The following is a 26,177-nucleotide window of genomic DNA, read 5'->3' on the forward strand; positions in this document are numbered from 1 at the left end:
GATGGTATTTTAATTGGTATTTTTAAAAATGGTCAAAATACCATGCCTCATAGGTAATTGCTATGAAACTGTTTACTTTTTTCAGCAATTCAAAACATGATTCATAAAAGCAATTTTTGTGTCAAAGTTTTGTTTGTTAGAATCACTACAGCTTTGGAGTTTTTCAGTGGAGCTCATTATAAAAAGACAAGGCAAAGAACTGGAAAATGCATTTGTGTACTGTACTCTGAATTGATTGGAAATGAGAGATTATTATAGTAAAATCAGATGTCGAAACATTCCAGCCTTCTTTTTATATGATTTTATTTTTAATGCATGACCTACCTCATTATTTCTGATGCACCAATTGCATTGTTTCAGGAACCAAGAGCAGCACACTATCTTCAACACCCTGATGCATACCCACTTCATCACACCAGAGATGTCCAGTCTGGTCACCATCAGTGCCTCTGCTGCACACCACCTGGAGATCAATGACGAAAAGGTAGGGGGCGCTGGTTGTCAAGATAAGATGTTCAGTGATTCTTTTCTGATAGTTCTTTTATATCTAAGAGATAAATGATTTGATTGAAAATGTCATGTCAACAGTAATTGCTTTTTATATGATGGTTAAAAAATCTTCTAACTAAGCAAAAACAAAAAAAAGTTAAATTGTTGATTTTTACAGTCTTCTTCACACAAATGCTTGGTCTTAATTCATTTGTTCAGCTTTCAAAATCTTCAGTTCTGATGCACGCGCAGTTTTATTTATGTTTGTTCCACAACGGTTCAGTTTATTTTATGTGCAATAATTCACGAAATATATAGTAAGAGCAAGCAATAACTGACACCCTCTTATGTTTCACTCAGGAGACAGCCCGGGTAAGAGATATATCACTGGTACCGCATGCAGATGTTTTGCTTGTATTTGTTGGTTTATTACTAACCCAGTTTATTATACTTGATATAGTTTTGAAGCAGTTATTTTTGTTGTTAAATATTTGATTTTTTTTCTTTTCAAAATTTCATATGTTAAGGTTCATCTAAAATGGAATGATTGACCATGTAGGAGAGTTATATTTATTGCAATAATGCAATTTTGCTGTAATAAAGCTTTTTTCTTTGTTATCATATAATCTGCTAGGAGAGTTGCAACAGTTAAAATATTTTTATTATGCTTTATTATTCAGAAAATTAAGTTTGCAAACAAGTTTTCTTTACGTTTTTTTTTTCCATTTGAATAGATTCCTTGCTTGTTCAATTTAAAGCATGCATTTGGGATATTTTCCTCAAGGTTGTGGGCATTAATCCACTTTTGAAGCATATTTTGAAAATTTTTTTTCAAAACTTACAATTAGAAAACAGTGATAGGAGTATTTATATAGAAACAATTAGTTCAGATAAGAGTGTTGATGTTTGGTTTGACTGGAGTTGCTTCATTGGCTCAATATTATTAACAGAACTGGTGGCTCAGCTTTTTGATTGGAAGTGATGTTTTTTATTGCTTGTTTTCAAAAGCAGACTGAGGCAAGGGCACATAAATAATATTTGAAGCTTGGAGATAATTTGGCTTTCAGGAGATGTGAGAGGAAATGCTGGAAAATAATAGAGAGTGATTTATTGGAGCAATGAGTTAAGAAGTTGACCTGATAGTTGTTATAATTATTTTATTGTAAAGACAAGACTAACATCTTTTTGTCTTGTTGAGTTTTATTTTTGACAGTTAGGATTATATAATATATAACTGTTAATTCTGCAGCAAGTGATGGTTAACAAGTTTTGCCATTATTACTAAGAATATTGCCATAATAATTCAGGAATTTGATTGCTGTCACATCCATTACAGTGTCACATCTACCACATTGTCACATCCGTTACAGTGTCACATCTACCACATTGTCACATCCGTTACAGTGTCACATCCATTACAGTATCACATCTACCACATTGTCATTTTATAAGTGTCACATCCACTGCATTGTTACATTTATTATAGTGTCACATCTGTCACTTTGTCAGACTTTTCAAATATGCTTAATAGGATTCACAGTAGCCTTATATGGCAAAAGAGAAGAAAAATACTTAAATGAATCAGTATAAACAAAGTGAACAAGGGTTTATCAGTAATGCCAGTATGAGTTCAGAAACAAGAAACAATCATGTACTTTGAAGTTAGAATATATGTCAAATACATGTAGCATACACATATTCACTTTGTTGAAATACGCTCTTCACTATGGGTAAAGACACAGATATAAACTATGATCACTACCTTTTCTGTATTCTACTCAGGACGGGGGACGTGTTAAAATCTGTTTAACTGATTGTATTCAGCGAGAGTCCTCAGGTAGTTGAATCAAACCACGTAGAATGATAGCTTTATTGGAAATGAGCACTAAGTCTATGTGATAACTATGAGAACCACTTTGTGTTAACATTCTACCCTTAATGTGTTCCTACAGGTCCAGAATGTGATCAGAGAAGAAGAGGAAGCCTTGAAGAAACTGATAGCTCAAGTTGTGAAGGTTAATGTAGAACTCCAGGGTAAACTGAAGACCATGTTCCTGCCCACTTCACAGAGATGTCACTATATCTTCACCATGAAAGATCTCCTCACTGTGTTCAGGTAATTCATGAAAAACTTGTTACATCTGCTCACTGCATCGGGTAATTCAAGGAAATCTTGTCATATCTCCTCAGTGTGTTCAGGTAATCCTTAGAAATCATGTCGTGAACAGTAAAGACTCTATCTTTTCAATGGGAAAAATTGTGAATTTTATGGATACTGTATTTTTTAAAGTCATAAAATCTTAAAATTAGAACATTCCTGCTGAGTAGTAGCAACAAAACTGAAAAGCAGACCACCCAATAGATCTATTCTCTATGGTGAAGACAGCACAAATGCTGCATAGAAATAATTATTCCAACACTATTTATCTGAAAAATTGGTAATTTTTCCCCCACTAAAAAGATTTTTGAATTTATTAGAGAATCAATTAATCATTTGTTTGTTTGTTCATTCATCTCTCCCTCCTTCTCTCCAGAAACCTGTGTCTGTCCCTGCGTCCAGGCTGTAACAAGGACAGCTTACTACAGCTGTGGCAACACGAGTGTTCCTGGGTCTACGGTCAGCGTATGGGCACCGAGGTGGACAGAGAGAGGTACCAGACTGCGTTTGCCACTGCTGTCAGGAAGGAGTTCAGCAATGAAGATCAGGTAAGATGATTACGGAGAGTGTCTGTGACATTTGGACATTGGGGGAAACATTTTCAACAGCTTGTGTAGTTACTGATATTTTAGTTATTGAGATCAAGTGAAAAAATTGAAGTGGAGTAGAGTTGAAGTTGATACTTATTTTTGGACCTCATGTTATTGCTATCATGTTATTGATGTACCAAAGCCTATCAATATGTATCTTTACATTGCATTGTGCGATATTTGAAAAAAGATTGCATTTACACTTTCTGTTTAACATTTTCAGATCCAGCTCCTCCTAAAGAAAAAGAAGCCATTGTTCAGCAACCTTATAGAACAAGACAGTGGCATGGTGACAGCCGGAAACATCATTCAGAGGTCAGACGTCACTCCAGAGCAGTCCAAGACGGACATGTACGTGTCCAGTACAGATGAGAAGAGGCTGAAGTACCTGCTGGAACGCGGGGTGGAGGAGTACAATAAGGCATATCCTAGGATTAAGCTGCCTTTGTATAGAGTGAGTATGGAGGCGTGTCAGACAGGAATGACTTTGGACTGACAACCGGAATACGGGTCTTATGAATAGATTATGTTTTTTCAACTTTTAGAATTATAATTGTTCCCACTTATCTCAAATTTTCTTAAATAATTATGTTTTATGTAGTGGCAGAAACAAGGGGCACCCAGGGGAAATTATCAGGTTAAATTTAGGAGGAACGACTTACTGGCACCACTTTTATATTTGGTGGTATTGACTTAATTTTAGATTAACTTTAACAGTTTTGAACTATTAGAGGAACTGTTGCAAGATAGTGTGGTTGTGGGTTGTACTTATTAGACTTTCAAACATAGAATGGAAATAAAGATATCAACTTTCATTCTAGACTGTGATAGAACAAGTTTGCCGCCTGGCCCGTATTGTGGCGTCCCCACACGAAGTGGCGCACACAGTTCTGGTGGCAGATGGTGATCCCGGGCGGTGCACCATCATGGCGCGACTGGCGGCACACCTGAGTGGGTTCTCAGTTTTCTCCATCAACCCCAGCCCCATTGCCAGCCCTGTGGATTACAAGATGGATGTATTCAAGGGAGAGCTGTCTGCTGCCTATACTAAAGCTGGAGTCAGGGTGAGTGGGTACAGTGTTGTTTTGACTAAAATAGGGATGGAATGACCGTGTGTTATTTGTGCTTAACTCCCATGGAAGGTAAAGGTCACAATAAGATGCACTTGACCTTCTTTTATTCATGGGTGCCAACTCAATTATTCTATTTGATCATTTATAAAATCTATGATAATTCATGCAACTATCAAATTTCTTTGTGCCTTTTCTTGTTTTTTTCCTAGTATGCTCATAGTTGGAAGAGGTGCAGCTGACAGATATGCTGTTATGTGGGTAAAAAGCTATATGTGTGTCCATTGAATTGAATTTCAGTCTGAAAAGACCCTCTTTGCAATCCATGAGGAGGATCTCCTGGACGAGGACTTCATGGTATTCCTGACGGAGTTTGTTGTGAATGGCGCCATCAGTCACCTGTACTCCTACGAGGAGCAGACCACCATTATTAACTCCATCAGGACAGAGGTGACGCAGGCAGGGTTGACATACACCAGAGAGGTGGCCTGGGAGTTCTTCCTCAAGTGAGTACATCGGGTTAGACAGAATTGTGGTAATTACTTGATCTTTTTAATGGGATAGAATTGTGAATTTTACAGATACTGAATTTTTAAGGTCTAATTTCTTAATATTGGAACATTCTAATTGAGTAGTAACAGCAATATTAAAAAGCAGGCTACTCTATAGTTCTATTCCATGCAGTAAAAGCACCACAAATGCTACATAGAAATATAATTTTTGTGATTATAAAATTATATATTTTCGAAAGTTTGATGGTTTTTGCCCAGTGAAAAGATTGATTTCTTACTGAAGTCTATCCTGCATTATGAGATTTTTCACTGTCATGGATAAAAAGTGGTACGTACAGAAAATTTTATTTGCTGCATTATGGACTATGGAAAAAGAACCTGTCTAGCAATTTTTTTTTTACCTCCATTATTTCCTTGTCTACTAGAAAAACTTCCTTGTGTGTGTGTGTGTGTTGGGGGGGGGGGGGGGGGGGGGGCAAGTACCTCCATTAGATCAAGGCTTCTTAGGTAAATATCTTCATTTCACTGACTTCAGAACTGTGAGGAAGAACTTCAGAATCTGTCTGATAGCGTCAAGTGGTGGCCCCAATTTCCAACGTATCTGCCGTGAATACCCAGCTTTTACCAAGAATGTCAACTTCATCTGGTTTTCTCACTGGAGCAGGCAGCAGCTGGTCAACCATGCTAGCTATCATCTGAAAGGTAATTGTAGTGAGATATGCTAATTATAACAGTGTAAGCCATTATATGAACCTTTTATTGTATTTTAGTGTCAAGTCAGTTATATCATTATTATTATTAATTTTGTTGTTGTTGTTGTTGTTGCTGCTGTTATTGTTTTTTTTTTTTTGTTGTTGTTCTTCATCTTTCTCTAATTTTTTTTATAATTTAAAATTTCACCAACTTTCAAGATGTGAAATGGATGAACAAGATCCAGAAGGAGAACATAGCCCACATGCTGTCCTCCATGCATATTGCTATCCACCAGCAGGACGGCCAGGAGAAGGGATCTGGAGAATATAGACATATCACCAATACTACCTATGAGAAGTTTGTAGAGAGGTGAGTTCACTCTCTCCTTTTCATCACAGAAAGCATACAAAAAGTTTGTAGAGAAGTGAGTTCATAATGTCCTTTTCACCCCAGTAAGCATACTGCATACTTCGATCTCTCATCTGTTCTCTATAATACAAGGTTTGTAGATTGAGAGTTTTGTTGTCTAAATCCTTAATCTACATATATTCCAGGTCTATTTTACTTTATTTAATTTCTGAATCAAATTTATTATAATTTTAGACTATTTCAGATCTATTTTAGATTTTGAATTAGATCTATTACAAACCTACAGTATTCAAATTAATATATTACTCGAGTAAATTTGAAATTTTCATTTTTTTCCTCTATAGGTTTATATCAGTGGCCAATGCCAGACACAGTGAGATTGGTCATTCCCATGACATGGTTACCAAAGCTCTGGAGCAGATCCACAGAGAGAATACGCTGGCCACAAAACTTCACAAGCAGTTAGAACACGAGAAAATAGTTCTGGAGGAAAGAAAAGCAGTAAGTGGATATATATATTGGGTTTGATATTTGATGTTGTGAGAAAAATAGAATGTGGCTGTTAGATTCTTTACTTTGTGAAGATGGTAAACAAGTAGTTTGTTTTTGAATTAAGGGACTATAGTTGTGTTTTACCTAGTTTACTAGCTTAAATTTTATGTCATTTAAAAGTTGTAGCATGGTTTACTTGGCATGTAATAAAATATAAAGTTTAAGATTTAAAGGTATTTTTTCATTAATAACAATAACATGGTCTTCTTTTCCACCAGGGAACAATCAAGATATTATCTCAGATTGGCCAGGACACGGCTATCACAGAGCAGCAAGTCAAAATTGTCAAGTCACAGATGGAGAAGATACAGAAATTGAAAAAGGTACATTTAACTTTATATTTTGCAATGGAATGGTCAATCAAAACTGCATAGAAAATGTGTGGACAAACCAAAAACAACATTTCTTAATACCAAATATTAGTTAAAAACATTTTGCTTAACAAGATTAAAAGATTTTCATTGTTTTATAACCAACTTTCTCATGTAGCAGACAAATATCTTGTTTTAGCTACTTGACAATAAAATGGATACTATGGATAAAAGCAAATACACACAGGCCCCAAGTCTACAGAACAATTTATTTTTAAATAATGTACACTTGTATTTAAATGTCTGTTGTAAAAAATATGTATATGTAGATAACAACTTGATATATACTATATTAAAGTTGCAACAATTAAGTAAAATAAAGAGCACATTTTTATCTCCCAGTTGCTGCCAGAGTACCAGGTGGCCCATGAGAGGGCAGTGTACAAGGCTATTGCCATTGTTGGAGACACCAAGAAGATTGTTCAGGAGATGGACATGGAAAGTTTACATGAATTGAGAGCTATGCAGAAACCTATCATAGATATAGAGGACCTGATGGCTGCTATCATCATGATATGTAAGTATACTGCTATCTGATTTTGCTTTAATATGTTTCAGCATTTCTGGGGTTGCCAGCTATGTGGTTTCACATATTTTAGAATCTTTTTTGCCGTTTTTTTTTTTTTTTTTTTTTTTTTTTTTTTTTTTTTTGCCGTTTTTTTTTTGAGGGGGGTGGTGGATATTTTGCTTTCAGCCGTAAGGCATATAAGAGCAATAAGGTGTTGGTTATCTGATCATGAGACCTTTTATAAACTTTTATGTCATTGTAGTGTTTGTGAAATAGTTCTTATGAAATATCTTGTTGTTCCTCCCCCAGTGAAATCTCCATCAGCAGACTTAACCTGGCACAAGGGTGGGAAAAGACAGATGGCAAATCTGGAGAGGTAAGACTAAAAATTTTAGTTTTCAGATACTGTGGTAATTACAGATCTTTTTCATTTTTGAAAACTGTAATTTTTCACAAATGGAATTAAATTTTTCCTCATGTCTCAAAAGAGTGAAATGGGGTGCCTCTACTGCACTTGGAGCAGAAGTCATTTTAACTTCAAAGTAGACTCTCACATCATTTTCAATTATGATATAAATAATAGAAATATGATTATACATGAATTTATCCATATATTGATAAAGATTACTGCTTGTTTCCCCAGATTCACAGAAGAACTGATGTCATTTGATGACAACCAGCTGCCAGAGTCCACCCTCAACCTTGTGGAGCCGTACCTGAAGAAACCGTCCTTTGACCCTGAGACCATCTTGAAGAAAACTGCCACCAAGGCCTGTGCTTCTCTGTGTAAATGGGTGAGAGGGGTGGTCAGGTAAGTTTACTTGGTATTTAATGTGTAGATGTAACTAGACTAAGTATATACAGCTTACAGTTGTGAGAATAATCAAGTATAAAGAAAATTTTAAAATGTTAAAAAGTCAAATACAGAGGGTTTCAAAATGTTACTTCTTCCAGTTGGTGAATGTTATCGATATTGAAATATACTAGATTAATCTTGTGTCAATGTACTGCCAACCTTCTGCCCAATATCATCTCTCTATATTTGCTTTGGTCTTCTTTGTTTTGACTCTTTTTTAATCTCTTGGTGTTCTCTCTGATGTTTTCCTGGCCCAATTGTTGACAAGGGTAATCAATAAGTATTCAAACCGTTGTATTATCATATCCATGCAGGTACCACCGTATGATGTTGTCCAAGGTAAAGCCTCTCCATGCCAAGGTGGAGCAGACCACACAGGCTGTGGATAACGCAGAACAGAAGATGAACCAACTGGAGAACAAGAGAAAAGTGAGACAAGATGGGGTTTTTCTATAAATATGTGGATGCTTATTTGTATTATCTTTCAAGAATTGATGAATAAATGTGATGAAAAGTAATTGGTAAATCAAGCTGAAGGCCATTACATAGACTGCGCATGGTATCAAAGAGGATGAGGGGCTCTGTTATTTCTGATAAGATTTGCTCTCTTTTTACTTTTTTTTATTAATTTAAAACATAATCTATCAGAGTTTTCAGAAGTATTCACTTAGTTTGTTATCAAGTATGTTTTTAATTTTTATTTCAATAATTCTAACACATCTGGGTAAATTGTTTGCTGTCCATTCAGGCCCTAGATATCCGCCTGGCTGACCTGGCCAAAGGGTTTGAGGAGGCCACCATAGACAAGAATGACCAGGAGGAGAAAACCATTAAGATGGACAAGATGCTGGAGACGGCAGCAAGGCTCAGGAAGGTCTGTAGTTCTATGTTACTTGAGGCAGAGTCAGAAGGAGGTGTTTTAGAAAATTAATACTGTTTTTAAAGTGGAAGTGCTGTTCTATTTTTCTTAAACTTATGGCACTTGTATTGGGCACAACGTGCCACACAAGTAAATTTTGATACAAACCTCATGTTGGTTACAGTGTTTTTTTTTTAATTTTATGTAAATACCTTTAACTTTTTTAACTTTTTAAAACTTTTTTTTCATTGTATTTTGTTATTTTCTGGTTAAAATTTTTAAATACAATTAATAAATGTTTCAGATTTTGAAAAGAGAGCACTTACGCTGCCAGCAAATCCACGAGGGTCTACGCAGTAGACAGATCGCCATTCCTGGAGGGTCTGCCATTGCCTCCGCCTTCACGACCTACCTGGGCCCATACCACTACAACTTCCGCAGACTCATGTTGACTGTCCACTGGCCTAACTGCCTGAGAGAGAGGGGGATACCACTGGTCATTGACTCCATTGACCATCTCAGAGGTAGGGGCAGGCATAAGGCTATCTGTATTAATTTGTGAATGCACAGGCAACATGTTCAGATGTATTACTGTATGCTTGCATGCATTTGCACATATACACACACACGCACACACATATGCACACACACAAGCATAATTGAATTTTCAAATAAACTGACAAGAGATCTTCAAAATAGACAGGTGGAGGAGATGTGAGCATGTATATAAAATTTAATTGCTGAAAGTACCATTTTCTGAGTTATGAAATGTGTTATTTCAGGCCGTGTGATAGACTTCTCCATAGAAGGTCTGAAGACAGCAGCTGGGGCCTCAGGTTTGCCAGCCATTGAGGAGGAGGAGGAGTGTCTGGAGGAAGGCAAGGGACCAGAGGCTGAGGGAGAGGAGGAGGGGAATGAGGAACAGGTAGAGAGTGGAAGAAAATAGTTTCATTTTATGATATATTTTTAATTATGTGATACAAAATATGTCATTTATATGTCATATGTCATTTATATATACCCAAGGAAATAAGTGGTACATGCACTTAGGCGAAGGGAGAAGAGAAAGATATGAAGACCTAGTAAAAGATAATTCTGGTTTTACTCAGTTATTTTATGTCATTTCTCTTAACTTATTACATACACACATACGGACAACTTTTTATTTCTAGACTGACCCAGCTGTGGAAGGGGCTCTTCCTGAACAAGAGGGCGCCACTGTACAGCAAGGACAGGAGCAACAGGACAATGCTGGTAAACATCTTTGTCACCACATTCAGACAACGATAATTTAAAACCAATAATAGATGCTGCTTGTCTCATTACTCAATAAATTATTAATTTTTAAATTTTCTTTGGCCTTTTCACAGAAATATCATTCAGTTTTAGTGATCAATATAAACTAGTAGTCGGTATTATGACTTATGACTTTAACATTCAGTAGCCACACCACGTAAAAGCAGAGAAGGCTCGAGAGGACCCCAAGACACAGGAGACCAGCAACAACTGGCCAGGATCCAGGAGGAACATGAGAACGCCACGGAGCCGAGTGAGTCTGGGACAGACGGAGGTAGTATTCCACTGATAACTGCCCAGCAGTATAACCAGTATGTACGGAGTCTGGTGAAACTGTTGGTTGGGGAGAAGACGCTGTATGAGTGGATACGGAAAGGTGGGTCGTGGTGTGTTGGTTTACAACTTTTTTAGGTGTGAAATAAATTAGATTCCTTGTAACATGATTGTTAAAGCTTGTATATTTTGAAGAAAGGTGTTCCACAGGGGCGTAACCAGACCATTTAAAGTTGTACGCACAGATTTTGAAAATTCCCAGGTACGATTATATTCCGTGAAAAATACACTGAATTTATGGAGAATAATATCATGGTTGGCTCAAAAAATTGTACGCACAGTGCATCCGTGCGTATGCCTGGTTACGCCCCTGTTCCATTCTGTGAGAGTAAGAAAAAATTTCAGTTGTGTTAATGATATTGTATTTTTTTTCATTAACTTATTTATATTTCATCTATATTCAGCATAATGGTATGGCTGTCAGTGAATTTTAGTAAATTTCCCGCTTTTGTGATAACTTTCTTGCTTTTTTTCCATTTGACAATATGTAACTTCTTGTCTGGACCTTTCCAATTTAATGCAAATATCTGTATTCATAGTACTTGTAACTTAGTTTTATTGCATAAAATATATTTAAACCAGTCAGAAGATTCCCATTAAGTTATAAACCAACTCTACATTTCCCATTAGAATGATGATGTACAATTTTCGGCTTTCAGATTTCGGTCCTCGTCAGATCGAGAATGCAGCTATAGCTTACTCCTCGTGGCAGCGTCCCCCTATGCTTGTTGATCCCTATGGTGAGGGGATCTCCTGGCTGAAATGGCTGAATCGAAGTATGAACAAGAAAAAACTGATTATCCTGGATGTAGACACAAGGTATGTTTACAGTTACCATGACAACAGAAACCATGAAAAAACAAACATGGGAATTGATTCCTAAGTAGAGAAAGGGTTTGGCTGGATATGTGACTGCTTGTGATTATATTTTGAAAATAATTTTTTGAAAAAAAAATACTGTAGATATAAACTGATTTTAAAAATGGCATATAACTGATAGCTTTACTATAATTAATATAGATCTGTAATGTGTTGACCAACTTATCATGATTTACTAGAATATCATATGTAAACTTTAGCTATATAACCCAAGTAAGTATTAAATTTGTTAATGTTCTGTTGTGCCGTGTTTGTATTAATATTTGTCTGTCCATGTAATCATTTGTAAGCTGACAAAATTAAAGAACTAATTGACATATAAAGTTCCATTTGTCAATAGCCATAGAAAAAATTAACTTATATTTACCAGCCAATATTTTGTCTGCTATTAATTAAGAATTAATTGTTGATAATTGTTGATAATTGAATTTTCAGTTTAATCAGTAAGCTTTTGAAAAAACATGTAGTTAGAGGATTTTGACACAATTTAATTATTAATTTTTGATTTTATAATTTACTTTTTAACAAAGATGGTATGTATGTAGTTATCTTAGTTCATAGAGTACCTTAGTAATGTCTTATGTATTAGAAGGCAGTGTGTTAACTTTGTGCTGTTGGACATTGATTTATTATAGTTAAAATACATTTTTACAGATATTTGATATAGTAAGTTCAATATTTTTGACTGGATTATGACATGTTTTCATTGAAAACCCAGTCTGGTTCAATGAAGACATTTTATGAAGAAAACTAACTATGATAAGAAAAAGAAATTTTAACCAAATGTTACCACATTGCCTTCTGACAGCTTCGAGACAGAAGTCTCGTAGACAAACATCTTCTCAATAGAAACAGAGAGAGACCTATCGCCCTCATATCTTTTCTGTCTTCACCTGATTCTTATGTTAGCCAATCACGTTTGAGGCGGTCACGTCGTGCTGGAGCAGGAGTTTCCACTAGGCGCACTGCTACAGGAAATAAAAAGTAGAGCATTCTTTGATGTGTTTCTACACACACACACGCAATTAAAAAAAGAGAGAGAGAGAAATGCAGTTTGATCTTAAAGATATGATTTGAATGTTTTGCACATGGCGTATTGCACCAATTCATGTGTGGTTTAATTATAACTTTGAAGTGTTTTGTTGCCAGTAATTTATTTGAAAATACGAATGACAAAATGCATAGAATTGAAATCTGAATTTGTCATTTGTATACACCAGACCACACTGCTGACCATGTTGGCTTGTTAGTGATTTATGCATTCACCATGAGTTTTGAGGTGCCATCTTTTTAAAGTGGACTTATTTAATATTATATCTCCACGACTCCACCAATGATGGCACTTTTGATGTGATGATTTGCAAATTCAATTCAGTTTCACTTGTTACACAGATTTCTATTGGTTTCTTCCCCACAGTTTTGTGATATATATAGTGCCTCATGAGAACCTCTCCCCATCACCTTATGATACAACCCATCTCTTCTCTATCCAGTAGATGTGCCAATAGGTACTTTATTAAGTTAAAAAAGTTTCTTCCACACTGTGTTATTAAATATAGTGTCCCTCCTCCCTTCCTCATCCTAGCCTCTTGTTTCAACTTTATGAAAACCATTTAGTTTATCTATCCATTAGATATACCAAGAGATAATGAATTAAGTAAAAAAAAAAGATCTTTTAGTACATCTTCAACTCTCCCCCAGTCCCTCCATGAATTGTATGGTTTAGAACTCCATCTAGAATGGTATTTGCTTTCAGCTTGTGTATTCACCAACAGTACAATTAACGCCCAGTTCTGTGTGGTATTACGCACTGCACATTGAGTGTGATACCTTGTGTTTAATATTAACATGAAGACTGCTGACAAGAGATGTGTTCAAAATAACACCCTGCTATCTCAGGGACTAGAGAGACTTTCTTATTCCTTTGTTTTATTTTTATTCTTCCAATGCCACCTATAAGTCATTGAAATAAATTGAATTTAAATTCTAACAATAGAAAACAAGACTTTAGATTGATAACTGTTAAAATCATATTGTGAAAGTACCCCCCCCCCCAATACACACACACACACACACACACACACACACACACACACACACACACACACACACACACACACACGGAAGTGCAATAATAAAAAGATACAACCCAAAGAAACAGAAAGATTGAAGGCTACAGTGAACATTTCACATTTTAGTACGTATATCTAAAACATTTCATCATGGCTCCAGGTCCGACCCCCAGGTAATGGTGGCTATAGAGAAAGCTATAATGAAGGGACGGCCAGTACTTCTAGAGAACTGTGAGAACAACCTGGACAGTATGATCATGCCTCTGATCCACCACAGGAACACTGCCTATGAAAATGATGAAAATGAAGGTAAAGGTTTGGGCTCAAAGGCATATTTGATCTTTATGCAGCAAAATGTATATATAACATGATAATAGTAATTATATTCTTGGGAATTTTGTCAAAAAATGGCACAGTTTTGCTATATAGCCTAACATCTTCCATGCATCGATTTGCTCAATCATTAGTGCTCAATCACCTCTACAAAATGTATTCCATCTACCAGCACTTCCAGTTCATTGTTGCTGCTAATGTAAATTGTTGTTGCCACTGAAATACCATAAAACATGAGACATGATGAATAATTTGAACAAAGTTAGGGTGTTTCTGTAAATGTGTAGAACATACTCTGTTGTTTTAATGTTATTGTTCATCATCTTTTGTATACATTTAAGTAGTGGTACATATGAACTCAGATTTCTTTACAAATTCTTTTTCCCCCATCAGAGCCAAGGATGATCCGTTTTTGTGGCCGCCGTATCTTGTGCCACCCAGATTTCCGCCTCAATCTGGCAACACGTTCTCACAAGCCTCAGTTCAGTCCCCACGTCGCCTCCAGAACAACCCTCATCAATTATGGGATGTCTGGAGAGACACTGGTGGAGGACCTGCTGTCACGAGCCTTTGCACGGGTTCGACCAGAGTTGTACAAGGAGCGGAAGCTGGCGCTAAAGAATATTCATCGCCAAAAGGAGGTTCTGGATCGGATAATGGAGTACTCCAAGAGAGACATGCTGGGCCATGGAGACAGCTGGGACGAGAGAGAGGTGGAGTTTATTTCAGACGCACAGCAGAAGAAGACACAGGTAATAATTTTGATATTGTATCATGCTGTTTCATTTCTTCTCTATAGAAATACATATAGAAGCATAAAGTTGGTGTTTTTGTGGAATTGGTGATATTGATTGCAAACTTTAAGGTAATTTGTGATGGGAATTAAATTTTGTGGATTATTGGAATTGATATAATTTGAAGATTGCTAAATGATTAATAGGTGCCAGCAATATCTTGGAAGATTGATATGATTATCAACATCAAATTGCTTCTCATTAATCTTCTTATATATCTTTTTTTCTAAATCGCATACTACTTAGTATATCAAAGGTAATTTAGAATACTTCCACAATATCATTTGAATTTATCTTTCAGATGGCCCAAAAGCTCCATGAAACGCAACTTTTCCTTGAGGAACTGGACATGCTGAAAGACGAGCTGTTCCCTATTGCGCGAAGAGGTGCCATGCTGTACGCCATCTTGCGGAGCATGTCTGCGGTGCAGAGAGAATACCAATTCACTTTGCCGTCCTTCTTGGCTCTGTTTGATGAGGCTGTTGGTGGTGACTTCCCTGAGGAGTACTATGACGAGTCTGATGCAGAGGATGTGAGTTTATAAAAAAAACCTCTTAATCAGATTTTACAATGTTTTTTTTTCTCTAAATTTTCATCCCAAATAACCATTTACTACAATAAGAAAAAAATTAAAGAAAAAAATTAATCATAAATGTATTAATATCACAAATTCATGGCCTCACTAATGTTTAGTTTATCATGTTGCATAAAAGAACCTAAAAGAAGGTAAAGATGTTTTAAAAGGACCCTTTAAGGGAATTTGGGTGAACACGTATGAAAAAAAAAATGTTCTTGTTAAAAAAAATGCATAAATTATTTCTTTAGAGATTGAAGGATTTTGCATACAAGGCACCAATTTTAGCCCTTTATCAAAAACATGTGATACTGTATAGTCTTTAGAAATGATTTACTTTTTCCTTTATTATACAAAAGACAACAAAAAAATATAATTTCCTCAAATTTCTTCTGTTCCCCAGGACTATGATGATGAGGACAGCACAGTACAGGAACAGCAGGGGTACCGTGCAGGCAGTACCAGTACCAAGTCCCGTACCTCTCACAGACAGCCCAAGGAAGACCAGAGTGCCAAGGGCTCCCACTATGAACACAAGAGTGATGTGGATAGCACTGGGATGGGGGCACTCTCAGGTAAGTTGGAAACTCAGGGTACAACTCATTGATAGTTCATGATCTTACTGAGGTAAGCTGGAAAGTTGGGGTACCACTCCTGAATAGTTTAGGACCTTACTAATAAAGTAAGCTGGAAACTCAGGGTACAGCTCTGATTTTATTATTCATATACTGTCATTGAGGTAATCTGGAAAGTCAGGGAAAAACCCTTTGAGAGAAGAATGTACTGAGGGTCATATTTAATGTAGAATCTCGGGACAAAATATATGATACAGCACCCTACCTTTATAATTAATTCATGCCATAATGATGAGAAAGACTTTTGAGCCCCTTCCCTACCTTGGTTCTGTAAAATATGTCTACATACATGATACCTACTAACTGCAGGGCATTGCCAGCCACATGCTACTAACACTACTAACACAGCAGTGACAGAGGAGTATGAATATGAACAGGATTTTGAGGAAATCTCACAGAGTGGATGTAAAAGTTAGTTTAATTGTTTAGTTACATGATGTGGTTCAGATGATAGATATTGTGTTATGCTTAGTATATACATATACTGATATTGCCATGGATGTGAGAATGTTTCATGTAGACTTTAAATTGCTTTGTTTAGACTGCCTGGCTTGCTTCAAAGTGGAGGTGTTTATGGTTTAAAATTCCATTTTCCTTATGTGCCATTTTGACAGTTTTTGAAAACCAAATCAAGATTATTTCAATCTTTTAAATATATTTTATTTATTTGAAAATATACATTTAATTCTTTAAACGTTTAATCAAATCAAGATAATTTCTCATCATAATATCCCAGCCACTTGAAAAGAGATGAATATTTTCCTTTTTTTAGATTACCAAATCAAGATTATTTCATTTTTCAAAGTACTTTTTTCAAAATATTTCATTCTCTTGAAGACAAAAGCAGTAACATTTTTATTGGAAGTCACTCTTAAGTAAAGTTAGTGTAAATGTTGTGGTGTATAGTCAAGTTCTAATTGTTTGAAGGGGGGATGGGAAGTAACAGTTAGCAGTTAGGGTGAGAGTAGTAGAGCATGCAGACTTGCTTTAGGTGTTATTCTATGTACTTAGTCTAGTAACATTGAATTATACTTATGGCATTGACTTGCATTGCTAGATTTTCAGTGTAAATTATATAAAAAACAGTGTATGCATTGCATGACAGAAGTGTATTATACATACTACAGGTCCAGTTGGTAAAAAAATAAGTCGTTTGAAAAAAAGGCTTAACATGTTATCCATGCAACATCAGGTTTCAACCATTCATCAGTGAGTGAATCACCATGTGGCATAGGTAAAAACATGTTTAGTCTTATAAGAAACTATTTAGCTTTTTTACCATCTACACCCATTGATGAACCTATTTCATAACAGGTGTAGTTCTTCATGTAGATGTTGATGGAGTTTTACACTGTTTGACTTTGGCAATGTGTTTGTGTTGTATGGCTAGATTATAGTTCAATGCTACATTGTGTCACATCAGTGCTGCAGAAGTGAAATGCTTGTCACCTTTGGTGTCACAGTGGCTGATGTTGTGAATTGAATAGCTGTCAGGTTTTTGCACTTATGATTTTACACAAAGTGATTTGTGTTCTCGTGTAATCACAAACACGACAGAAGGGTTCAGCATTTTATTTGATGTGGTAAATGTTGAATCATTACTTTATAAACATAGTTGTTTTAATAAATGTAAGTTAGTACATATGGACACATTATTTTGCTTTCAGACAAGAAGACCCATGGCAAAGGTATAACCCTGGAGTCTTGATTTCTCCATGTTGTCTGAACTATGTATATTCTTTGTATTTTTCTGTTTTTGCAGTTCTGATATTTCCATCTGGGTTTCTTGGCAGTTTCTTGATGCTGTTGGTTTCTTTTGCAGTTCTTTTGCCAATTTAAAGCTTCAGCAATTCATTTATTCTATTTTATTTTCATTTATATAGTCAACAGACTTATCCTGACCTTGTTAGTATGTAAAGCCTAAATTTAACAAATACTGCATTTTCTTGTTTATTAGGCCTGTTTGACATGCTTCTCTTTCATCAAACTTAATATTAAGTTATGTAGATGTTTAATGTCTTTAATCTACTCTGAAATTTGAAAAAGGCAAACAAATCTATGTATTTAAGCTTTTATAACATAGGGTAATGGTGATACTGAATGAAATAGTTCATCTGTTAGTCCTTATGTAACATTTATCTATAAGTAATCCGGAACCAATTTATTTTTGAGTTTGTTTATGATGAATATTTAATTTTTCTTCTGAACAATGATAAGCAATGATTGCTTATTAACTAACTGTAACAAATCCTACTTAAGATTGTTTAAATTACATTTAATTGAAAAGCAAAACACTGAAGTTTAATCATTGTAAATGTACTGAAGTGCTGAGATTTTAGAAGTTTATCTAAAATAGACCTGTCGTGACCAGAGCTGGTTGTGCAGTGTTATGTTGTATCTAGAACACAATCTGGTGTGTCTCAACTAACACATTCCCCTGTGTGTTGTAGGTGGTGGGAGGTCTTCACGTGGAGACCTGGCTTATGAAGGGGATTTTGAAGATGAGCACAATGAAGGTAACACACAGCAAGAAGAGGAAGGTAAGACAATTAAAAATTCCCATTCAAAGCTGTTGTTTAAAATAAGAATTGTTATTTATTTATTTATTTATTTATTTTTTTTTTTTTTATTTTTTATTTTTTTTTTATGACACACTGAACAGTACAGATGAACACAGCTGCAGTTTCAAAAAATTAAGGTTTTTCTATTCAGTGAAGTACTTTTCTATTAACTTTAAATACGAAAATTTAAGAGACATGATCGTGTTGCAAAACTAGTATTTGCACTCAAAACCAACCTAGTGTACCTAATGAATTAGTGGAATTATCCATTATCACGAACAATCAAAGCGATACTTATTTTTAATATGAAATAATATAAATAAATCAGTTATTGATAAGTCAGTTGTATTTTATTATTGAAATATTAAACATTTCAAGGAGAGACTGACATCAATGATGACCCAGAGAAGCTGCCAGCCTGGGAGCTCCCCGACATACCTGACCTCCCCTCAGAGGGAGTGGACTATTCCAGTATGGCAGAAGATCAGGTGAAAACACTGGTGGATGCCGTCACCACCACACTGTACCAGCACATTAAACAGTGAGTTTTTTTATTTAATTTTATTTTGAAATTGATTGTTATATTTATTTATTTATTTATTTATTCGTTCATTGTTGAGGAATTGTGTTTCCATGATTTTGATAGAAATTCAAATTTTAGATTTTTAAAGATTTACTTTTTCCCCCAGTTAATTCAAAATAACATAGCTTTTATGATCTACAATTCTACTTCTTATTTCTGTCATTTTACTCAAACTAAAGTAAATGTTAAATAAGAAAGTAGTTGCATGCATTATGAATATTGTAGAGTTCAGCACATTTTACGCACTTTTGATTTCAGTATTTTTCAGAAAGTTGAATAAGACCAGAACATATCTTTGCTGTTTTTGTTTTCTTTAGTTTTAATTCTACATCCTATTGAAAATATCCCATATCTATTTCTAGGAGTCTGTATGATGAGCATGCCTTGCTGTTTGCCACCATGGTGACACTGAACATCCAGGTGGAGGGAGGGGCCGACTTTTCTGATGAAGAACTCTCTCTGCTTCTACAAGGTAACATATATTGGATCACTGTCTAATATAGGACATGATGGACATTTAAAAGAATTCATGCACTAGATTTGGTGTTTTGCAATTTGTTAAGTTACTGCAACAAAGATCAGGATATATATGAACTTAATTTGATTCAGTCTTTTAAGACATTTTTAGTCTGTTTTATGGGAGAGTGAGAGTTAGAAACATGTAAATTTTGTGTTAAGCCTATAGGTTTTATAGTATAAGACCAGAATTTAAGAACAAATTCATCTTTCTTCCTTTATTAATGCTATTTATTCCTATTGCGAACTAGGTAACCCAGGAATTGGCATGACCTTGACCTTGGCAGACTTTGAGTCCCAGGCATCAGATCCTGACTGGATAGCCAAGGACAGATGGGATGACATCCTGGCCATGTCAGTTCTCCCTGGGCCCCTGGACGCCATATGCTGCCACATTGCTGAGTTCTCTGAGGCGTGGAAGGCTTGGTATAACCTCCCTGAGCCGGAGACGGCTGCCATGCCCAACGACAAGAACGAGGGGGACACAGGTTGGTGTTAATATGTGCTAGGTTATGATGAAAATTTGCATTGAGTGATGTTTGAACAGTGAATTGATTTTTTTTTTCATATGCAAGTTTGGAAATAGATATCTCAGAAAACTGCACAGAAAAGCAGACAAGAATTGAAAAGATGGTTGAATGCTGCTTTAATTTGCATGTGGTTTTTAAACATGTTATACATCGAGTTATGAAAGTACATGTAGTAATTAATACCTTTCTGTAACTCCACAAAATTTCAATCCTCTGCATAGATATTAGTCCTATCGAGAAGGACTATTTTTATGAAAATGCTACAAGGTTGCCACAACCATTCAAAAAAATAAGTTATTATCCAAACTTTGAATTTTCATTCAGAAACCCAACCTCAGAAAAACACTGAGGAGGAAGATGACGGGATTCCAGAAGACCCAGACATACCCCTCACCGACTTCCATCGCATGCTGCTAGTACGCATGATGCGACCTGACCGCACCCCCGCTGCCATGGCAACCTATGTTAACAAGTACCTGGCTCCTCACCTCACAGCGGGACGGGAACCAAAGCTCAGTGATATCCAGAGACTGATGAAGGGTAATGAATACGGGCTGCTGGTTTTACTACCGCCAACTCCAGCATGCTCAGACCAGCACCCCACCTCTAGCCTGAATATGATTGAACACCCCAGAGAAACATTATTAAATATGGCCAAGGTAATAATAATAATAATGGATTAATAATAATAATAATAATAATAATAATAATAATAATAATAATAATAATAATAATAATGATAATGATAAACAGCATGTGGACATGCAATCAATATTTGTGACTTAAACTGGTTCACACTGTTTCATAAACATGAATTGCTTGGGGCTCATGTTGAAATGGGAAATTTAGCACAAACAGAAAGGCTAAAAACAAGGCTAAAAGATAATAACACAGCATAAGAAATTGTTTATACATCGCATCACTTCACTCATGTGATGGTACGATATTCCCAGTTATAGTAAATATATATTGGAGACCTGTTTCACTGGGCTACATTAATCCTATCTCAATGTTGTACCGATTTTTTTTCTTATATGAAAACACATTATCTCATATCATTATTGTACTAGTTATTATCTAACATGAGAGCACCTTTTCCTGTGTCCTCAGGTGGGTGGTATAGATGTGGAACACGTGGTTATGGGAGAGGGCTGTGAACACCAGGTTGAGAAAGCTCTAGAGGAAGGACAGAAGAAAGACTGCTGGATACTGATAGAGAACTTACACCTCTCACCTCAGAGCTTCTATAAACCACTGAAGAACCACCTGGCCAGACTGGCTAAAATGATAGGTGAGTTTGTGGAGACGAATTCAGGGACAGTGACTTTTATATTAGTCAGTAAATGAATCCATCAATAAATATATATTAAAAGAATAAATTTACTTGTGGTTGTCCAGAAAATTCTAAGACTCATTTCTTGTCCAGCATTTCTATCAGTTTCATTTATTGAACAAAATAGAAAGTAAAGTATTCAGTCAATTATGATTATTATTAAATTATTATTATTTAAGAAATGACTTAAGACCGAATAAAGTTAAAACAAAACCTTTCATCAATTATTATTATTATTATTATTATTATTATTATTATTATTATTATTATCACCAGCTACAGAAGAGAAGAACACCCTTGTGTGGATCACCTCAGAGCCATCCAGTCGTGTCCCTCCACAGCTGATCCAGTGTCTCCACACTCTATCCTGGCAGTTTGTAGGACCCCAGCTGGTGGAGACACCTAAGGAAGAGGAGACCATTGACCTCACCTTTAACTTTGGTTCTCTGAAGTCTGTTCTGCCTTCAGGTATGAACGGCAGCAAGCTCTCACACATAAGAATGATGTATTCAGGGGCGGATCCAGAGATATTTTCTGACAGTCTTCCAAATTATCTCTGTTGATCCATCCTCCATTTTTGACCGTCTTCTGACAGAAAAAATTAGATACCCGTCCATGTAAACTTGAAAATCTGACCGTCTTCCGGAAGACCCAGAAGACGGCCTAAATCCGCCCCTGGTATTGATGAAGATAAGTAAATGATAATAGAATTAACAAGAGCTAGTTTTTTATGGTGAATTGTGTAATTTCTTGGTGCTTTGTAGTTTATGTTGTATTGAAATGATCTGCAAGGTTTTAAAGGTTTATCTGTGACCAACCTTATGGATGAGAGAGAGAGAGAGAGAGAGAGAGAGAGAGAGAGAGAGAGAGGGAGGATTTATTTTATATTTTTATTTTCAATTTATCAGCAGCTGTCATCAATATGACTTCCTTAATTAAGAATCATAACCAGAAACCTTTCTCTTCCTCAGCCATAGCCTACGCCCTGAACACCACTCCCCTCAGTTACTGGGAGAGAGTAAAAACCTTCAGCCAGCCCCTCAAACTACTTATCTATGGGGTAGGGGTGATCCAGGGGGCTCTCCTGGCCAGGCAGACATTTGGCAGCCAGGGTCTGAGTCAGTGGAGTACGCTCAGCAAGACTCACATGGTGCAGGTGATTGATATGGTGGACGGGGCAGTGAGCAGGAAGAAGGACCCGTCTGTGGAGGAGCTGGGGCCAATTATATCTAAGGTTAGTCAGGTCATCAGTTTCATTAGAAAAAGTTAAGTCAGGCTCCCTGGCTAAGAACTTAATTACACTGTACTTACCTGGTCACATGCGATTTAAAATTTAACTGTATCTGGGCCCCTTAATATTTATTTGTTTTTGTCTTTTTTTCTTTGATGAGATTTGCACACTTAGACTGCTCTGTACTTTCCTAATGATATTTAACCTTCTATTTTTTCTTCCCCAGATGGTGTATGGCAATATTCTAGTCAATGCCTGGGACCAGGACTATAGCGCCGCCCTGGTGGCTGCTGTGATGAAGGGGCTCCAAGCTGGCGCCATCACCCTGGGAGACGTACAGATACCAATGCCTTCTGCTGGCACAGGTGGGGACTGTTGCCATGACAACTGTGGTCATGGCGACTGTGGTCATGACAACTGCCATTTTTATATTGATTATAATTCAGCTTTGTCACTTGACTTCTCTTCGTTAGGAGGAGTAGTTTGCTTGATGTACATATTATAGGGTTGTAAGGGATACAAATGTTGATTATTAAAATATGAGATAATGTGTTCATTGTGACCTTTTTATTAATTAATTTATTTATTAATTTATCTATTTATTATTTTGCAATTCCAGTACCACATTGTAAAGAAAATCAGTTTTAAATTACTCATTTCATATTCTCTTCTGTATAAGATATTAACAGAAGTCAGTCTTACACCCCACATCTATATAGTTTCTTATGCATGTAAATTATTGATTGCAGAACCCACAGACTATGGTACGTGGGTTGTGGAACAGATGAAAGAAGACAGCAACTCCCTTCAGGCACTCTCCCTGCATACTAGTGTGGAGAAGGAGTACAATGAATCCAGGTAAGATTTAGGACAAAAAAATTTAATATCAAACCAAGTAAAATAATAGAAAGAAAAAGGAAAACATTAATTGTGTATAGTAGCATGGTGCAACAGCAGTTTTGTAAATATGGGTTCACAAAGGAAAGAAAGCTCTGACTGTTGCATAAAGAAGGAATATATAACTATTTGTTTATCCCCTTATCTGTTTATTTATTTATTTATTTATTTATTTATTTATTTATTTATTTATTTATTTATTTAGTTTTCATTTTTTACCCAGAAGACTACTTACTTGTATTAAATGTTGTTGGGCAGTGTTTATTTATGCAATGAACAACCATTAAGTCATCACCACTTCTTATATTTTAGCGGCATTGAATTCCTCGACCACCTAGACAAACTATACGAGACACAAAACATGGACATCAGCTCCGACGTCACCCCAGCTAAAACAGTTGACACAATGAAGCTACGCAATGCTATTGACAAGTGCACAGAATCCATGCCGCCATTACTGATGCTTGGTGATGCGCCCCAGCAGGAGACAGACGAGGAGTATAGCTTCCCGTATCACTGGCCTAGTGTGGTCAGCCTGGCCAGTGCATCCAGTACTCTCATGCCGGAGTCCATTGGACACGTCCTACTGCAGGTACAGTGTATGGCTTGGTGACAGAAGGGATTGAGATTTAAAATAAATGCAGCTTAGTGTGGAAAACAAAAAGTGTAATTAAAAGAAAATAAGGAATAATGTTGTATTCACTGTTGAAGAGTTGAGTGTGTCAGACACAATATATGCTAGGAGGTCTTGGATTGGGGGAGCTTTCTATCTTCTGTTTCCCTATATAGTCCTATTTCATCCTATTTTCCACAATACTTTTCTTTCACCCTTTATGGTACAAGCAAAGCACTCGTGTTATACTGGCAATTTTTCTTTAATGTTTCAGGAATGCCAGTGGCTGAACTCCTTACTGTGTTACATCAGGCAGAATATCTATGACATCAGGAACTCTCTGGTGGGAGGTACCGAGTCCCTGCCTAACCCTCTCAAAGAGGCTGTCTTCTGCCTGCAGGAAGAGTATGTGCCAGTGACTTGGGTCCACCCCAACAAGCAGCCTTGTACTCATACTTTAGACTCCTGGCTCACAGGTACAGCAGTTATTTTTATTATAATCATCATGTTTTCCAGGAAAGAGACTTTTTGGGAGCCAAAAATATCATTGGTCTTAACCCCACACTATATTTTCTGTCTTAACTCCCCTTTGAGTGCAAGATTGATGTGTGCTCTTATAAAAGCTGTTTGGGATCTTGCCATTAAAAGGCAATAGACATTGCATCATGTTGACAATTTCTTTCATTTATTCCAAAATTTTATTATTCTTCTTCTTATTATTATTATTATTATTATTAACAGACTTGAGGAAGCATTACTCACAGCTCAATTCATGGGTCAAGTCTGGCATGGTGCCAACCTATGACAAAGAGGGTAATGTCAGTAATTCAGGAATAGCCAGAGGATCCTTGAATGTCCTATGGCTAGGAGGATTGGTGAAACCACAGGCGCTCTTCACTGCATTGAGGCAGGAAAAAGCTGTTGTCATGGAAACCACCATGGATGAGGTAGATATTTCAATGTCAATGTGAAGCAGTTCCATTCTGGATTTACAATGTTGTGAAAACGGGTGTTGCTTGGTTCAATTTTTTTCTTCAATATCAAAAAAGTGTAAAATTGCCATCTTAACAAACACGAAATGCTCTTTCTGGGCAAATTTAGGTATCTTTCTTCAACTGCCTTTGTTCTGATAACATGAAACTGGGCTTTTTTATGTAAGATTTTTTTTAAACTGTCAGTGTTATAATGTAGTATTTATTGTGATAATTATCTGGATTATCATCCAATCAGATCGCACTGAGTTGTGAAGTGCTGGAGGGTGCCGTTATAGAGCAGATGGAGGTACAAGACGAGGGCGGACTTTACATACGAGATCTACTGATGCAAGGTGCATGCTGGGATGGGGAAAATGGCAGCCTTGCTCCTGCCACGTAAGAGTTTTTATTCTTCTTGATAAGTTGATAAAGTAAATGTTACAAGGATTAGAGATGATGTTATGTAGTGTTATGTGATAATGATATTATCTATAATGACATCATAAAATAATATGATTTGGTAAGATATGTATAACACGAGTATGCATTCCTATTTATAGCAACAAACCACATTATATTTGCATCGGCCTTTATGTCATTTTACTATATTCTGTCATCTATTGAAATTATATTTATATTTTTCCCCTCCCAGGTCCTTCCTGTACCCCATGCCACTGATGTATGTGAAGCCAGTGATGAGATCAGAACTGGAGGAGATGAAGCAGCAGATCAGTCTGTATGATGTCCCAGTCTTCATGAACAGGGTAGGTGGGAGATATCACATAGCAGATCAGTCTGTACGATGTCCCAGGCTTCATGAACAGGGTAGGTGGGAGATATCACATAGCAGATCAGTCTGTATGATGTCCCAGTCTTCATGAACAGGGTAGGTGGGAGATATCACACAGCAGTTCAGTCTGTATGATGTCCCAGTCTTCATGAACAGGGTAGGTGGCAAATATCACACAGCAGTTCAGTCTGTATGATGTCCCAGTC

The 26,177-nt window shown here is 36.4% G+C and overlaps 1 protein-coding gene across 1 annotated transcript in view; it reads left to right on the forward strand.

The window, feature by feature from the left end:
- LOC106152436 (dynein axonemal heavy chain 17-like) overlaps nucleotides 1-26,177 on the forward strand; it is a 42,020-nt gene that overhangs the window by 13,135 nt on the left and 2,708 nt on the right. The window contains exons 25-66 of the mRNA XM_087017461.1: nucleotides 361-484; nucleotides 850-861; nucleotides 2,442-2,605; nucleotides 3,024-3,195; nucleotides 3,461-3,691; nucleotides 4,059-4,301; nucleotides 4,608-4,813; nucleotides 5,355-5,521; nucleotides 5,731-5,881; nucleotides 6,226-6,382; nucleotides 6,652-6,756; nucleotides 7,147-7,321; nucleotides 7,622-7,688; nucleotides 7,956-8,123; nucleotides 8,483-8,597; nucleotides 8,917-9,042; nucleotides 9,332-9,551; nucleotides 9,810-9,952; nucleotides 10,200-10,281; nucleotides 10,469-10,699; nucleotides 11,316-11,475; nucleotides 12,445-12,519; nucleotides 13,768-13,916; nucleotides 14,334-14,692; nucleotides 15,036-15,266; nucleotides 15,712-15,883; nucleotides 17,611-17,631; nucleotides 18,394-18,483; nucleotides 18,883-19,045; nucleotides 19,450-19,559; nucleotides 19,855-20,091; nucleotides 20,458-20,792; nucleotides 21,244-21,424; nucleotides 21,743-21,934; nucleotides 22,438-22,700; nucleotides 22,924-23,062; nucleotides 23,447-23,555; nucleotides 23,907-24,186; nucleotides 24,482-24,683; nucleotides 24,949-25,154; nucleotides 25,438-25,577; nucleotides 25,834-25,945. Of these exons, the coding sequence (XP_086873587.1) occupies nucleotides 361-484; nucleotides 850-861; nucleotides 2,442-2,605; nucleotides 3,024-3,195; nucleotides 3,461-3,691; nucleotides 4,059-4,301; nucleotides 4,608-4,813; nucleotides 5,355-5,521; nucleotides 5,731-5,881; nucleotides 6,226-6,382; nucleotides 6,652-6,756; nucleotides 7,147-7,321; nucleotides 7,622-7,688; nucleotides 7,956-8,123; nucleotides 8,483-8,597; nucleotides 8,917-9,042; nucleotides 9,332-9,551; nucleotides 9,810-9,952; nucleotides 10,200-10,281; nucleotides 10,469-10,699; nucleotides 11,316-11,475; nucleotides 12,445-12,519; nucleotides 13,768-13,916; nucleotides 14,334-14,692; nucleotides 15,036-15,266; nucleotides 15,712-15,883; nucleotides 17,611-17,631; nucleotides 18,394-18,483; nucleotides 18,883-19,045; nucleotides 19,450-19,559; nucleotides 19,855-20,091; nucleotides 20,458-20,792; nucleotides 21,244-21,424; nucleotides 21,743-21,934; nucleotides 22,438-22,700; nucleotides 22,924-23,062; nucleotides 23,447-23,555; nucleotides 23,907-24,186; nucleotides 24,482-24,683; nucleotides 24,949-25,154; nucleotides 25,438-25,577; nucleotides 25,834-25,945 (6,985 nt within the window). The remainder of the gene's footprint in view (nucleotides 1-360; nucleotides 485-849; nucleotides 862-2,441; nucleotides 2,606-3,023; nucleotides 3,196-3,460; nucleotides 3,692-4,058; nucleotides 4,302-4,607; nucleotides 4,814-5,354; nucleotides 5,522-5,730; nucleotides 5,882-6,225; nucleotides 6,383-6,651; nucleotides 6,757-7,146; nucleotides 7,322-7,621; nucleotides 7,689-7,955; nucleotides 8,124-8,482; nucleotides 8,598-8,916; nucleotides 9,043-9,331; nucleotides 9,552-9,809; nucleotides 9,953-10,199; nucleotides 10,282-10,468; nucleotides 10,700-11,315; nucleotides 11,476-12,444; nucleotides 12,520-13,767; nucleotides 13,917-14,333; nucleotides 14,693-15,035; nucleotides 15,267-15,711; nucleotides 15,884-17,610; nucleotides 17,632-18,393; nucleotides 18,484-18,882; nucleotides 19,046-19,449; nucleotides 19,560-19,854; nucleotides 20,092-20,457; nucleotides 20,793-21,243; nucleotides 21,425-21,742; nucleotides 21,935-22,437; nucleotides 22,701-22,923; nucleotides 23,063-23,446; nucleotides 23,556-23,906; nucleotides 24,187-24,481; nucleotides 24,684-24,948; nucleotides 25,155-25,437; nucleotides 25,578-25,833; nucleotides 25,946-26,177) is intronic.

The sequence above is a fragment of the Lingula anatina genome, chromosome 7, assembly GCF_051362555.1.
Source record: "Lingula anatina isolate TDL-2025a chromosome 7, LinAna3.0, whole genome shotgun sequence".
Lineage (NCBI taxonomy): Eukaryota > Metazoa > Brachiopoda > Lingulata > Lingulida > Lingulidae > Lingula > Lingula anatina.